Raw genomic sequence first — 16685 nt, 5'->3', positions numbered from 1 at the left:
AGAGCCCAGGGTCCTGGCCAGGCCGGCTGGCACCTCCTCTGTTGGCTCTTGCCCATGTGGGCAGGAGGGTCCTCACTGGAGGGTGACGTCCTGCACCTGGGCCACAGGGGACACGGCAGCTCTCAGCTCAGAGCCGCAGGCGTGCCTTTCAGTTCCTGCTGCTCTGTCGTGGGGTCAGTGCCCAGACCTGACATCCAACCAAGGACAGAGGGACGGTCATACAACAAAAATGAACTTCCTTCAGGAACCTCGACCTCCAGGGATACCTGGACAGGGGATGAGAGACCCCTGCAGAGGCTGCCCCATTGCCCACAGAATGCCCGGGTGTTCCCCGTGGAAGAGGGGTGCAGGCAAGGACCCGCTGTCACCATCTGTGTCATTTAAAAACGTTCCCTGGTGTGTTATCTGGCAGTTTTAACATTTTGAATTGAACTATGGAAACTGATACTGTGTCAGTTTTAGTGGCTCCCTTACTCATTCCTTCCCGTTATATTAATACTTTATATTAACACTCGTAACATGAAATATGTGAAATTACAAGCTCCGCCAAACTGTCATCAATATGTTCCTATAATAAGAAAAGAATTCAATAGCAATACATATTTTTCACCTCTATGAGTTGAGGTTCTCAGGCACCTCTGACAGAAATCATGTGGATTTTATTAAACAGCTACTTTAGCAGCAAATCTGACATGAATACAAAATAAGAAGAGCATTTAACACTTTTCATGTCAAAGAAACAAGAGATGAACAAGACTTTTCCATCTCTTCCACACACGTTAACTTGAGATGTCTGAGCTCCTTCTCCTCCTCATTGCCCCCACACCCCTCCTCTGTCCCGGGTCCATCAACTCCACCCAGAACCACAGGGAAGGGAGTTTTACAAGTTCCACACTGCTCACCACACCTACCTCTTCACACACGGGGTTTTTCTGTTTCCGATGATGAGACATGTATGCCAACTTTGTTGGAACTGAGCTTGCCAGCTATCATCATTGCATGACAAGATGGTGACCTTTTTACCCTTAAATTCTACAGTTCTCCTGAAGCTAGTCCACACTGTCATATCTTTTTACAGCACAGGAGGCTGTCACCCCAAGCCTGGCTGTGGGGCTCTGCATGTCACCACCCCTGCCCTGGTTCCCGCACCGCCGGGACTAGAGACACTTTACAAGACTTTGTTCTAGGGCGACCGCTCACCCTTCACAGCAGACACAGGCTCCGGGATTTCCTGCTCGGCTCAGGGCTGGAGAGGAGGACGGACAGCACCGCACAGATGGGACTCAGGGTTCCCTGAGAAGACAGAGAGTATTCTAAAGATGGGCTCAGGTGTGGGAAAGGCTGGATTATTGCGGCAAGAGAGACAGACTTGCAAACTCCTCCTTCAGCCTCAGACACTCCAGGGAGGAGAGAGCAGACCGAGGTCAGCAGGTCACAGGGGCACATTTGCTGAAAGACGTCGCCCCATCTCTCAGGGGCTCCTCCCCGTGCTGTCCCTGCTCTGCGTGAGGTCCAGCATCTGCCTCCTTCAAGTCTCCCCACCCCAGGGACCTCAGGTGACCTGGGCAGGGAGAGGAGGAAGTGATTTGCATGAGGCACCTCCTCCTCCTGACGGGGGTGGAGGCATGAAAAGGCCCAGGACCCCACCTGCAGTCAAGGAGACTCAGGAGGCCATTTCCTGGGAGGGTCCCCACCATGGCCTGGACGCTGCTTCTGCTCAGGCTGCTCACTTATGGCTCAAGTCAGGGGCCGGGACTCTGCACCCTTGGGGCACCTCCAAGCAGAGTCTCAGGGCACCTCATCTCCACAACAACCGCTTTCTTCTTCTGTCTCTCTTAGGGGTAGAAGCTCAGACTGTGATTCAGGAACCGTCACTGTCAGTGTCTCCAGGAGGGACGGTCACCCTCACCTGTGGACTGAGCTCTGGGTCAGTCACTACTTACAACGAACCCAGCTGGTGCCAGCAGACCCCAGGCCAGGCTCCCAGAAATGTTATCTACAACACAAACACCCGCGCCTCTGGGGTCCCTGATCGCTTCTCTGCCTCCATCTCTGGGAACAAAGCCACCCTCACCATCACGGGGGCCCAGCCCGAGGACGAGGCTGACTATCACTGCTTGCTGTACCGGGCAGTGGTAGTTACAGCTGCACAGTGAGGGGAGCCCATGGGGAAGCGCTACTAAAACCTGCCCATGTGCTCGGAGGGTCAGCCTTTAGAGGCAGGAGAGGCAGGAGACCGTGGAAGTGGTCAGCACCCCTGTGGGGAAGGAGGCTCCGGATCCATCTCCTGTCCCGTGGTACACGGCCCCGTGCCTCTTGCAGTCTCTCCCCGGGTGTGTCCAGGTCTCCAAGAGGACCCCTCAGCCCATAATGGGGGGCTCAGGTGCCCATTTTGTAAACAACATTGAGACTCAGAGACCCCAGCACAGCCAGCACGACCCTTCTTGTTCTAAGAGTTTTAAGAGACATACTCAATTTCATTAACTTGATGATGCAGAATGAAGTAATACCTAAACATTTCTGTACATGTGTACAATAGTCTGATCCACAGAACACGTGCTGATCTCTTTATACGCCACGTACTCCCAGTCAACGCACTGAAGCTAATCATGGAAAAGAAGCTTTGAAAGCCTGCAAGTCTGATACTGTCTCAGACAGGTCCTGCTCTCTGAAAGTCTTTCCCCAGACTTCTAGGCTTTTTTTATTTTGGTCTTCAATTAATCAATCTGCAATAGTTTTAATATTTTAAAATGCCATATTAAATGTCTATGAATTTTATTGATGACCATATTGGTAGATTTTTTAATGTACATATACATGTATACACATGTATGTATGTATGTATGTATATTTGATTTTGGAAAGTGTTGCTCCCTGAGAAGCTGGACACTCAGTGTCTCACTGCCTGTGCGCATAGCACAGGGCATGGCTGTGTATGTTCCTGGGCTGAATGTGAGCTGGCATCAGCCCCGGCCCAGCACCACTTCCACCAAAAGATGGAGTCTGTGGGGATTATAAGGGGCGCTGTGGGTCTCCCCAGGGTCTGCACTGTGGGCAGCGCCTGCTGTGTGACCCCCGCCCCCACCAACTACTAGGTCTGGCTGAATGGGTCTCTGTGTGTGATGGGCACTCAGCAGGGTGTCCTCTCTGGCCTGGGCTGGGTGCCTGCTCACAGGTCACTGTGGATTCTGGGAGATGCTTCCTCCTGGTCCCTCCTGGGAGGCAAACTCTGAGTCTCCCTGCCTCACCCCGATTTGCTAAACTCACCCATCAAAGAGGGGACTTGAAAGAGTTTGTGTCTGTGATTTGGGTAACCAGCAACCACAACACCACAACAGGACTGAAACCTTGGCTCTTGAAAGAATGGCCATCCCCGGGCCTGCTCTGAGCTGCTGTATGTGGGTTTGGTCCCACTTGGGGGATGGAAGGACGTATGTCCTTGCCCTGGAGGAGGAGACCCGGAATGGGGAGGCTGGAGCCCTGAGTGCAGATCTGGGCTCAGAACAGCAGCAGGAAGGGCTGAGTGGCCAGCACTCCAGCCGTGAGCGATCCTGACTCTGAGATCAGCTCAGCCAGGGTGGGTGAAGGGGAGGCTGTGGGCACAGGGGCCCCTATGAGGAAGGGCAGGCAGGCCCTGGATGCAGTGGGGGAGCTTTGAGGGTGCCCCAGTGAATGAGGGAGGCGCAGAGTGTGGCGATGGCACAGTGCTCTGGCGCCGGGTCCTGAGTGTTTGTGATGGAGGGATGTGTGTGTGTGTGTGTGTGTGTGTGTGTGTGTGTGTGTGATGGAGGTGTGTGTGTGTGTATGTGTGATGGAGGGGTGTGTGTGTGTTAGCGGGGTGTGTGTTTGTATGTGTGTGTGTGATAGCGGGATGTGTGTGTGTGTGTGTATGTGTGTGTGTGTGTTTGTGTGTGAGATGGAGGTGGGTGTGGAGCAGGAAGGGCTGGAGGAGTGTCAAGATCACAGCCTTTACTTTGGGCAGAAGGAACAATCTGGGACCCGCAGGCAAGGCTTCCTCTGTGTTTCCCTAGTGCCTCAGAGGCTCAGAAAGAACTGGCCCACAGCTGACTCCTAAATATATCCTTTGGATTTGGTGTAAATTCTTGCTCCCTGATCCTCCGGCAGCTGAGCAGGCCTCCCTGTGGGCTTGCTGTGGGCATCGCTGGCCACTCGCTGTGGACGCACCCTCCACCACCCACCCTCACTGTCAGCCTCGTCTGAATTATTATCATTTCCCCCATTTCCCTGAACTGGACACGGTGACCTGAGAGATGAAACCAGTTCCTCAGGGGTATCCCAGCCGTGTTGACAACACTGGCTGGAGGCTCCATCCTTCTCTGACACCCACGTCCTCATTTTCACCAGGAGGCACCAGGATGCAGAAAGTAAAGCAGTGTAACCCAGGACACAGAGAGTTTTGTAAAGGCCCCTCTGCCGTGTGTGCGAGGTCACACTTCATGTTCTGGCATCAGACTCATGAGTTACAGACACCCAGTCGCGGAGTCTGCAGCTGCTGTGGAAGGCAACCAGGAGCCAGACTCGGCGAGGAGCCGGCTGTGGAGGAGGCTGGGAGCCGCGGGAGGGTGGGGGCGGGGGCACAGGTCCACCCCGAGGGAGCCCTGGGTGGGCTTCAACCTCGGTGAGGGCGAAAGACCTGGGCTCAATTGAGCAGTTCCTTCTCCTGCTCCCCCAGGAAATGCTGCCGCAGAAGTGGTGACAAAGATGCGGTGGGAGGGGGGCCGCGAGGTCCCAGGACCCGCCCTCAGAGCTTCTCAGCCTGAGTCTTCATCTCTGCCCAGTGACCACGAACATCTTTTTAATGGGGCCTGGTTTTCTGCTCCTGAACGTGGAGTGGCTCCTCTCGGACCTCCTGTGCCCACGCAGCCACTGCTTCTTTTTTGGGTGTTAGTTCTAAAAGGTCTTGTAGGTCTTCATAGAACCATTCAACTTCAGCTTCTTCAGCGTTACTGGTTGGGGCATTGCTGGGAGCCACCATGGGAGATCCCACCCATGACAAAGGTCATGCGGAGAGAACCTGACAGGCAAAGGTGGATCAGGCCTCAAGGGACCCCCTGGATCTTCTCGAGCATCTACCCCAAAACCAGAATCTGTCTGTCTTACTCTTTTGTGCCTTTCACCAACTCTTCTGACATTAACAGGGGGCTATCCCCGACCACCTTTCTCTGGAAAAAGTCAACTTAGGGCTTTAGTTAATAAGTCTCCTGGGCATGAAAGGAATATTTCTATTTTAACCCCTCTGTTGGCATTCTAGCTTGCCTGACAGGTTTATCCATACTCTTGCAGTTAACACACATGTTTGTTCACTACTCCCCAACCTTGAAAGGCACGGGAAGCCAAAACATTCTAAAAGTCCTAATGAGCATAGAGTCCTTTAAAGGATGAAAAATTATCAGAATAGATAGTACTGGTAAAGGGCTTCATTATTGGGCTAATGCTTGCTGCCAAGTTCCCATATCTCTTATCCATTGTGCACCTGGGAGTGCATTAGTTAACATAGTTGGAATGTAAGAAAAACAAGTAGCAACCTTGGAATTAACCACATCAGACCTTTGAGCTAATTGGTTCTTTCTTTGTTGTGACCCTCTGCACCCTTGCTCCATGAGAATGTAACTCTGTTTAGTACTTTCTGAGGCTGGGAGAAATAAAGAAGAAACACTTCAAGGAAAAATAAGTTTTCTGGTTGAGCAGCCTTTATCAAAAAAGGGTCATAAAATGTCCACAGGCCTCTAAGGCCAGAAGATATTGTACACAACATTGTTTATGGGAAAGGTATGCAGAAAAAATCCTGGTTTCGATAAAGACAAAACAGATGTAATGTTTGGGCTGACTCTGTATGACTTTGCGTTTTTCATTTCCCTCTATGTACAAGTTAAGGTATAAAAGTTCCTTTTGAAAATAAAGTTATGGGCCTCGCTCACCGAAGCTTAGTCTCCCCGTGTCATGCTTTTCTCCTTTTCTTTCCTTTTCTCTCTCTGTTCTCCTTTCAGGATGACTCCTTGGAACACAGGAGCTTTATTGGCTTTCTGTGTTAATCAAGGAAGATCAAGCCTCTGTTCTCTTTGCTTTGCTATCCTTTCATCTATGCCGTCATCCTGAGGGTACCCCTGGATCCTGCTGGGGCTGGACCCCAGCAGGGCATAGACTTGGATTACTGTGATATTGAATGGATTGCCTTGGAAATGAACAGAGATCATTCTGTCATTTTTGAGATTACATCCAAGTATTGCATTTAGGACTCCTGTTGACCATGATGGCTACTCCATTTCTTCTAAGGGATTCCTGCCTGCAGTAGTAGATATAACGGTCATCTGAGTTAAATTCACCCATTCCAGTCCATTTTAGTTCGCTGATTCCTAGAATGTCGACGTTCACTCTTGCCATCCCCTGTTTGGCCACTTCCAATTTGCCTTGGTTCTTGGACCTAACATTCCATGTTCCTATGCAATATTGCTCTTTACAGCATCGGACCTTGCTTCTATCACCAGTCACATTCACAACTGGGTATTGTTTTTGCTTTGGCTCCATCCCTTCATTCTTTCTGGAGTTATTTCTCCACTGATCTCCAGTAGCATATTGGGCACCTACCGACCTGGGGAGTTCCTCTTTCAGTATCCTATCATTTTGCCTTTTCATACTGTTCATGGGGTTCTCAAGGCAAGAATACTGAAGTGGTTGGCCATTCCCTTCTCCAGTGGACCACATTCTGTCAGACCTCTCCACCATGACCCGCCCATCTTGGGTGGCCCCACAGGGCATGGTTTAGTTTCATTGAGTTAGACTAGGCTGTGGTCCATGTGATTAGATTGACTAGTTTTCTGTGATTATGGTTTCAGTGCGTTGCCCTCTGATGCCCTCTTGCAACATTTACCGTCTTACTTGGGTTTCTCTTACCTTGGACGAGGGGCATCTCCTCACCGCCGCCCCCTCTTGAGAACCTATATGCAGGTCAGGAAGCAACAGTTAGAACTGGACATGGAACAACAGACTGGTTCCAAATAGGAAAAGGAGTACGTCAAGGCTGTAAATTGTCACCCTGCTTATTTAACTTATATGCAGAGTACATCATGAGAAACTGCTGGGCTGGAAGAAGCACAAGCTGGAATCAAGATTGCTGGGAGAAATATCAATAACCTCAGATATGCAGATGACACCACCCTTATGGCAGAAAGTGAAGAGGAACTCAAAAGCCTCTTGATGAAAGTGAAAGAGGAGAGTGAAAAAGTTGGCTTTAAGCTCAACATTCACAAAAGGAAGATCATGGCATCTGGTCCCATCACTTCATGGGCAATAGATGGGGAAACAGTGGAAACAGTGTCAGACTATATTTTGAGGGGCTCCCAAATCACTGCAGATGGTGATTGCAGCCATAAAATTAAAAGACGCTTACTCCTTGGAAAGGAAAGACCAACCTAGATAGCATATTCAAAAACAGAGACATTACTTTGCCAACAAAGGTCCGTCTAGTTAAGGCTATGCTTTTTCCAGTGGTCATGTATGGATGTGAGAGTTAGACTGTGAAGAAAGCTGCTGCTACTGCTGCTGCTAAGTCGCTTCAGTCGTGTCTGACTCTGTGCAACCCCATAGACAGCAGCCCATCAGGCTCCCCCGTCCCTGCGATTCTCAAGGCAAGAACACTGGAGTGGGTTGCCATTGCCTTCTCCAATGCAGGAAAATGAAGAGTGAAAGTGAAGTCGTTCAGTCGTGTCCGACTCATAGCGACCCCTTGGACTGCAGCCTACCAGTCTCCTCCATCCATGGGATTTTCCAGGCAAGAGTACTGGAGTGGGGTGCCATTGCCTTCTGCAGAAGAAATCTGAGCACCGAAGAATTGATGCTTTTGCACTGTGGTGTAGAAGAAGACTCTTGAGAGTCCCTAGGACTGCAAGGAGATCCAACCAGTCCATTCTGAAGGAGATCAGTCTTGGGTGTTCTGTGGAAGGACTGATGCTAAAGCTGAAACTCCAGAACTTTGGCCACTTCATGCAAAGAGTTGACTCATTGGAAAAGACCCTGATGCTGGGAGGGATTGGGGGCAGGACGAGAAAGGGATGACAGAGGATGAGATGCCTGGATGGCATCACCGACTCGATGGACGTGAGTTTGAGTGAACTCCGGGAGTTGGTGATGGACAGGGAAGTCTGGCGTGCTGAGATTCATGGGGTCACAAAGAGTCAGGACACGACTGAGCGACTGAACTGAACTGAACTGACGTTCTGCTCCTGAGAATCTGAACACAGGAACTCAGTGTCCATGCTGCCTGGAGCTTCCTGAGTTAGCTTACTGCATATCCCAGAGGGCGGGGACTGTCCCTTCACTTCTGCCCTGAGTGATGTTCCCTCACTCCTAGTCCTCCTTGGGTGGTCCCCTCTTCTCCTTACCCTGACGGGGGCGCTAAGCACCAAGGCTGAGCCTGGAGGCTGGGGCCTGATCCGGGTTCTTGGGGGCGGGGCCTGCAGCCCAGGTGGGAGGAGCCTGGCTCCCTCTGGGGTCCTGGCATCTCCCCTCCCAGTGGAGCAGCCCGTCATGGGAGAGCAGAGGCCGTTGGAGGCCCTCTCTGGAGGAGCTGAGGCTGTGCTTCCAGCTGGAGAACCACACCCTCTGGGCCCCTGGCAGGTGCCCTGTGCCCCAGGCTCTCTGGGGTCCTTGAGGAGTCCCTGACCAGGCCAGACCAGCCCCACCCACAACAGGCCCGACACCCAGCAGGTGGAAGACTCAGAGGACAAGGCAGGAGGGGCAGTTATGGGAGGGACCGATTTGCATGGCGACCTTGCCTCCCCAGGCTGTGGGAGGGATAAAGGAGCCCAGAGGGGCTGTGTCTGCTGAGAGACTAGAAGGAGGGGCTCAGGGAGCGCCCCCACCATGGCCTGGACCCCTGTCCTCCTCAGCCTCCTCACCCACTGCACAGGTCACTGGATCCTCGGGGTTTGGGGACATAGCCCCAGTGGCACCCAGGGCTCTGTTCTTTACCACTGGGGCCCAGGCAGTGCTGCGGGACCCAGCCCCACCATCCCCGTGTCTTTCTTTCCTTTCTGCAGGGTCCTGGGCACAATCCGGGCTGACCCAGGAGGCCTCCGTGTCACGGTCACTGGGTCAGTCGGTCACCCTCACCTGCACTGGGAGCAGCAACAACGTTGGATTCTATGGTGCGGGCTGGTCCCAACACCGCCTAGGTGCAGCCCCCAGAACCGTGGTGCTGGGAAGTTCTCGGCCCTCAGGCCTCCCAGCCCGGCTCTCGGGCTCCCGTTCTGGCTCCACCGCCTTGCTGAGCATCTCTGGGCTGCAGGCTGAGGACGAGGCTGACTATTACTGTTCCTCGTGGGCCCACAGCCTCAGTGCTCCCGCGGTGCCCAGGGATGTGGGGAAGAGGGACAAAAACCTCCCGCTGGCTGATGGCTCTTTGTGATGACTGGTGTCCAACAGCAGTGGGAGGACTGGGTTCTCTGTTATTTCTTCCTCCCCACACTGGAGGGTCTGGAGCTGGGGTCTCAGCACATCCTGTGATGGGATCTGTCTGAGGGCCGCTTCCATGCTGGTCTCACGTCCACTCTGTGTCAGCTCCATGGATCCCCTGAGAATCATGAGGTGAGAGACTGCTCCCCAGGCTCACACCCTCTGCACCTGGGAATCATTGGCATACACTTAACCACAGTGTGAAGAATCATTCACATCACTGGACACGAGGCTGGCCTTTCATTTTGGTCCTGGGAAGCATTCTATAAGCCCCAGGGATGTCCTGTCTGAGAGAAGGGTCTATGTCTGGTAACCTTGGACTGCTCAGATGGGGTTCAGGTAGGCAACTCTGGGTCAAGTACAATGGGGTCCTAAACATAGAGACAATAATTATAGATAATAACAATAAAGAAAAATTTGAAAGTTATTAGTTCTTATCAATCCTGGTCTTGGGTGTGTTAAGATACTTTATATTAATACTGTTCAGTCCAGTTCAGCCACTCAGTTGTGTCCGACTCTTTGCGGCCCCATGAATTGCAGCATGCCAGGCCTCCCTGTCCATCACCAACTCCCGGAGTTCACTAAGACTCACGTCCATTGAGTCAGTGATGCTATCCAGCCATCTCATCCTCTGCCGTCCCCTTCTCCTCCTGCCCCCAATCCCTCCCAGCATCAGAGTCTTTTCCAATGAGTCAACTCTTCGCATGAGGTGGCCAAAGTACTGGAGTTTCAGCTTTAGCATCATTCCTTTCAAAGAAATCCCAGGGCTGATCTCGTTCAGAATGGACTGGTTGGATCTCCTTGCAGTCCAAGGGACTCTCAAGAGTCTTCTCCAACACCACAGTTCAAAAGCATCAATTCTTCGGCGCTAAGCCTTCTTCACAGTCCAACTCTCACATCCATACATGACCACAGGAAAAACCATAGCCTTGACTTAGGTAAGTAGAATAGGGAAACGAAGTCCAAAATGGCGGTGGCTAAAAGACAAGGAAGGGAAAAGCCCGTAAAAATAGGACAAAAGAAGGTCCGAGGACCAGAGTGAAGACTTTAGGTAGAACAAACAGCACTCCTGGCTAAGCCCGATTTGCATAGGGCAGGCCCAGGTGGAGGAAAAAACATATAAAAGCAGGAGCCAAAGCGCTTTCCCTCTCTCTTTGTCTCCCACGTGCATGCGCTCTTTCTCTCTCCCTCCCTCCCCCGCGCTCCTCCACTCTCTTCTCTTGGAGTCTTTTAGTTGGCATGTCCTCACGCTTCAAGGATGGAGTCTCCTGCTATCTTCTAAATAAAATACAGCTGTAACACTGATTTGCCTAAGAGCTACAACACGGTTTGTCTAAGACCCGAGAGCTGTGACGCGCCGAGGGCTTTAATGTCCATTGCTCCAAATCTTTATTGTGAAGAGACAAAGAACCGCACAACACACACTCGCATGACATAAAGATCTCAAAAATTTTGAGATTTTAAGCTGTTTGTTTGGGGTAATTTGTTATGCAGCAGTAGTTCATTAATGCACTGCCAACTTTGGGTGATGTCTTTATCCAGGGGCGCCTGTCCATTTGGTCCAATTTTAGCCAGAATCTGATAAGTCAGTTTAGAAAAAATACCCCACCCTTGATCTGACCACCCTCAGTATCACCTCAAATTCCTTATCACTCACCTCAGTATCTTATTAGCCTTGCCTCGGCAAGGGTTCTCTCAGTTAAGCCAGGACCCACCCTCACCCTTATGATCCTCTGAGTAAGTTTCCATCCACTGACATCCACCCTGTTGCTGTTCATTGCTTTTCAGCCTCCCAGTCTCTCTTTGCAACCCTGTGGACCCACCCTGTTCCTTAGCTGTAAATCCCAACTGTGTCCCTGCTGGAGTCAGACTTAAGCTCAATCTCTCTCCCCGATTATAAGACCCCACTGTAGTACTCTTACCTTGAATAAAGTTTTTCTTACCACTTTTACTTCAGTTCGGGAATGAACTGAATGAACTGCCTGGAATGTGGGAGACCCAGGTTCAATCCCTGGGTCCGGAAGATCCCCTGGAGAAGGAAATGGCAACCCACTCCAGTACTCTTGCCAGGAGAATTCCATGGAGGGAGGAGCCTGGTAGGCTACAGTCCATGGGTTCGCAAAGAGTCGGACACGACAGAGCGACTTCACTCAGTTCAGTTCAGACTTAGTTCAGTTCAGTTCAGTCACTCGATCGTCTCCAATTCCTTGCGACCTCATGAATCGCAGCACGCCAGGCCTCCCTGTCCATCACAAACTCCCGGAGTTCACTCAGACTCATGTCCATCGAGTCAGTGATGCCACTAGCCATCTCATCCTCTGTCGTCCCCTTCTTCTCCTGCCCCCAATCCCTCCCAGCATCAGGGTCTTTTGCCACAAGTCAACTCTTCGCATGAGTTGGCCAAAGTACTGGAGTTTCAGCTTCCGCATCAGTCCTTCCAAGGAAAGAATCTAGGGCAGCCCTTCCTTCCTGACTTTCCCCACCGTGACCATTCCCCGAGCGCATCACCAGGGGGCGCTGTGGACCTGCTCAGAACTGGCCGACCCCGAACACACCAGAGGGTCCCCTGACCCTGCACCAGGGCTCACTGGACTGAGCTGGACATGACAGCAGGTGCTTCCTCTCAGGGGACTAACCCAGAGCCCCGACCCCCAGGCCTCCTGCTGGGAGTGAAGCTGCACACGGAGCCCAGGAGTCACACCTGGAGGGTGATGGGCTCAGGGCATCATCAGGCCCCACCCTCTTCCCCAGGAGCAGAGGAGGGGAGCAGCCCCCAAGCCCAACCCTTGCACCCCCCCCCCCACATCCTCTTCTGCTCCTCTCTTGGTCTTTCCTAAGAGCACCCCTCTGATCCATGACTTTTCTCCCCAGTCCTGGGCTCCTCTCTACAACCCTTCACCAGCGACCTCCTCCTCCAGACCAAGGTCACTCTATCAGGTCATGGGTCGGTTTCCAGGCTTCCTTGACCAGCGACCTCCTCCTCCAGATCAACGTCACTCTATCAGGTCATGGGTCGGTTTCCAGGCTTCCTTGACCAGACGCTCACTTCCTTGTCCTCCCTTGCAACCTCTCTAGCCCTCCTACCAGAGAAGCCTCAGGTCTCCAGACTTCAGGTGTGACCCCAGCTCATCCCCTCCCGGCCAGGGCTGTCACTGCTGCCTTACCTGGACCTCCTTTAACTCAGCTTATCTTCCTATGGTCACTTCTGAGTGTCCGAGGTCAGCAGACCTGACCTGTCACGCACGTTCCCTCAACTCAGCTCTGAACTGACCTATGGCTCCCATACCTCAGCCTGCCCTGTTTTCACAGGCTGCTCAGAGATAAGCACTGCCCGGTGGAGAGGCAATATGTGGCAGAAAGAGCTGGTTCTGGCCCTGCCTCACTCAAAGTCCAAACAAGTTAGGAATACAAATATCTTTGTAGAAATATTTTTACTGGATAATTAAAATTTCCTAGGATACCTATGAAGTCAATTAAAAAGAACTTTTTAATAAAAAAGAACTTACAATCATAATTAGTTTTCCAAAACTGTACCCTTGTGAATGAAAAATTAAGAGAGAACATAGATTTTCCATCAGTTTAATTCATGCACAGATTTTAAGGAATGACTGTAGATTTTCACTATCCATTACGACATTTGGTTCGTTTAAAATGTCACACACGCAGCATGTAACACCTTACCAGTGCAGGGCAAGCTACAGTCAACCGTTCTTTTCCAACCAATCACTTCGACCTCTTCCTTCTCTAACCTGCTATTTGGGATGGTTGGGCCTAACAGCTATTATGTATCAGGATCCCTGGGGACACATGCTGCTCAGAGCCCTTCAGAGTCTCAATACAAACTGCTAGGAGCATCACCAGGCCTGCTCCCTGCAGCCGGTGCCCTGTGCCTGCAGGACAGACGCCCAGGAGGGGCCACTTCATAAGACAGGCCATGGGACAGGGTCCAGAGTGTGGAAGGCTTCACACACAGTAAGTTCTGTTCAGTTCAGTAGCTCAGTCATGTCCGACTCTTTGCGACCCCATGGACTGCAGCACGCCAGGCTTCCCTGTCCATCACCAACACCTGGAGTTTACTCAAACTCATGTCCATTGAGTTGGAGATGCCATCCAACCATCTCATCCTCTGTCATCTGCTTTTCCGCCTGCCCTCAATCTTTCCCAGCATCAGGGTCTTTTCAAATGAGTCAGTTCTTTGCATCAGATGGCCAAAGTATTGGAGCTTCAGCTTCAGTATCAGTCCGTCCAATGAATATTCAGGACTGATTTCCTTTAGGATGGACTGGTTGGATCTCCTTGCAGTCCCAATGGACTCTCAAAAGTCTCCTCCAACACCAGGGTTCAAAAGCATCATTTCTTTAGTGCTCAGCTGTCTTTATAGTCCAACTCTCAACTTTTCCATGACTACTGGAAAAACCATAGCTTTGACTAGACAGACCTGTGTTGGCAAAGTAATGTATCTGCTTTGTAATATGCTGTCTAGGTTGGTCATAGCTTTTCTTCCAAGGAGCAAGCGTCTTTTAATTTCATGGCTGCAGTCCCCATCTGCAGTGATTGGAGCCCAAAAGTGAAGTCTGTCAGTTTCCACTATTTCCCCATCTATTTGCCATGAAGCGATGGGACCAGATGCCATGATCTTAGTTTTCTAAATGGTAGGTTTTAATCCAACTTTTCCACTCTCCTCTTTCGCTTTCAATCAAGAGGCTCTCTAGTTCAAACACACAGTAAAGATCCAGGCATTTAGGAATGCTGAGTCCCCGCTCAGGCCTCTCTCCACACCTTCACCCCCTCCTCAGAGAACTGCCCCCGCTTCCTCAGGGCTGAGGGGACACACAGAGGAAGGAGGGCTCTACCCGCCAGGGAGGAGGCCCACAGAGGAGGGACCCTGCTGTCCTGCACTGAAGGAGACCCACCTTCCTGCTCCGGGGCCGGCACTGCCCTGACCTGATCCTGATCTGAGAGGAATTTGTATCTCAGACACCCCTCAGTCCTGACCCCTGAGCAGTCATGGAATCCATGGACAGATTCATCCTGAGGATTTGAGGGGAGCCCATGATGGCCCTGAGCTCAGGGGGACACAGAAGGGGCATCTGGCCTGGTGCTAAAGAGGGGACAGCGCACAGAGCAGGAGGCAGGATCTGTCCTTGAGGGCTCTGCTCTCCAGGTCACAGGATGTGTGTCTGGGCCTGGACAAGAGGCTGGGGGCGCTCGAGGCCCATTCCTGAAGCTGGGTGGTGGGAGGCAGATCTGGGCCCCCCGATAGAGCTCCCTGACAAGGCCTGGTTGCCTCTGCTCTGGGCTCCAAGCTGTGACTTCCCACTCCTGAGACCTACAGAACCCACCTCTGGCAACCCTCTGGCCGCCCTCAGGCATAGAGACCCGGCCCAGCACCCAGGAGGGTCAGTGTGATGCACGGGATCCTTTGCATGAAAGGACCCTCCCCCTCTCAGTGTATGAAGAGGGGAAGTAGTGGTGTGGGGATGCTCTGCTCAGCTGTGGGGCCACAGAAGGCAGGACGCCCTGACCGTGTCCACCATGGCCTGGTCCCCTCTGCTCCTCACCCTGGTCGTTCTCTGCACAGGTGACTGGATGTGGGGACAGGGGAAGGGCCCTGGGAAGACTCACAGGCCCTGCTCCCTGCTCTCCTGTCAGGACCCCAGAGTCACCATGTCTGTCTCTCCCCCTTCCAGGATCCTGGGCCCAGGCTGTGCTGACTCAGCCGCCATCCGTGTCCGGGACTTTGGGTCAGAGGGTCACCCTCTCCTGCACTGGAAGCAGCAGCAACACTGGGGTTATCATGTGATCTGGTACCAAGACCTCCCAGGAAAGGCCCCCAGACTCCAGACCTTTGAAAATAGCAAACGACCCTCAGGACTCCCAGATTGATTCTCTGGCTCCAAGTCTGGCAGCTCAGCCTCTCTGACCACCTCAGTTCATGCTGAGGACGACACTGATTATTACTGTTTGTCATGGGCTGACGGCTTGAAAGTTTGCACAGTGCTTCAGGCCAGAGAGAAGGAGACAAAAACCTGCTTCCCCCACAGCCATGGGGCTCCCAGGGCAAGGTGTATGCCCCTCCCTTCCTGGAGTCCCTGAGACCACGGAACCCAGCAGACTGAGTGTGCCCTGACTGCAGCACAGCTGCCCCCTCAGCTCGACTCCCCTCCCTAGGCCAGCGGCACACAAGGGGTGGTCACACGCCCCTGGATGAAGGAGCTGCTCACAGCAGTTGCCCCCGGTTCCCAGGTCGGGGTCAGCAGCACAGAGCAGGGGGGTCAGTGCCGCCCTTGCTGGGTCACTGGGCAGCGAACGCACATCCCTGAGCTTCCGCCACAGAAGCATCTCCTGTTAAAGGAAAAGGAAATAGAACCCAGAGTTTCTACAAGCAATTTCCACACAGTCCAGGATCCAGTAAAAATCGTCACTTCTATCAAGAACCAGGAAACTATATAATGAAGGGAAATGAGACGGCATAGACATCACTGGTGAGATGCCTGAGATGATGAAATCAGGTGACAGATGTTTTTAGGAACAAATCATCAAATATTGATGAGCAAATACAAACACTCTTGGGTCCTAAGGAAAAGGAGATAAATGTAGGAAAAGGAGAAAAAGTAGTCAGAATCACCTGAAAATACAATAGGAGAAATCAAAAAGAAGTATCTGTACACTATCAAAGACATGTCATACTTATTGCTATTCAATTCATTCATTTGTTTATTGAAAGAGTGTTTGGTGACAGGAAAAAAGAGCGCCCCTGCTTCCTCTCATAAAACATCCCAGGTGTTGCTAGAGGTAAAGAACCCGCCTGCCAATGCAAGGGACATAAGAGATGTGGGTTCTATCCCTGGGGTAGGAAAATCCTCTGGAGCAAGAATCGGCAACCCACTCCAGTGTTCTTGCCTGGAGAGTCCCATGGATAGACAAACCTGGTGGGCTAGAGTCCACGGGGTCGCCAAAGAGTCAGACAGGATTGAGAACCAAGTGACTGAGCGGCACCTTGCTCAGACTCACCGCCGTGAACGTTCCCCGGGTGCGTCACCAGGGGGCGCTGTGCACCTGCTCAGAACTGGCAGCCCCTCAACACACCCCCATGGTCCCCTGAGCTGGCCCTGCACCGGGGCTCAGCGGACTGAGTTGGATGTGACAGCAGGTGCTTCCTCTCAGGGGACCGACTCAGAATCGCGGCCCCCAGGCCTCGTCCTGGGACTGAA

General features: G+C 52.1%; 1 pseudogene and 1 gene segment (V, D, J or C); both read left to right on the top strand.

The window, feature by feature from the left end:
* The first annotated feature begins 8139 nt into the window (after nt 1–8139).
* On the top strand, nt 8140–9929 carry LOC123332158. The segment is given in 1 exon segment: nt 8140–9929. A coding segment is annotated over 1 exon segment (645 nt).
* A 5022-nt stretch (nt 9930–14951) lies between these two features.
* LOC102402173 lies at nt 14952–15899 on the top strand (annotated as a pseudogene).
* Nucleotides 15900–16685: the final 786 nt, after the last annotated feature.

Source organism: Bubalus bubalis, chromosome 17, assembly GCF_019923935.1.
Source record: "Bubalus bubalis isolate 160015118507 breed Murrah chromosome 17, NDDB_SH_1, whole genome shotgun sequence".
In the NCBI taxonomy this organism is placed as follows: Eukaryota; Metazoa; Chordata; class Mammalia; order Artiodactyla; family Bovidae; genus Bubalus; species Bubalus bubalis.
The sequence above is the reverse complement of the archived record's forward strand: the minus strand, read 5'-3'. Positions and strand labels throughout refer to the sequence as shown.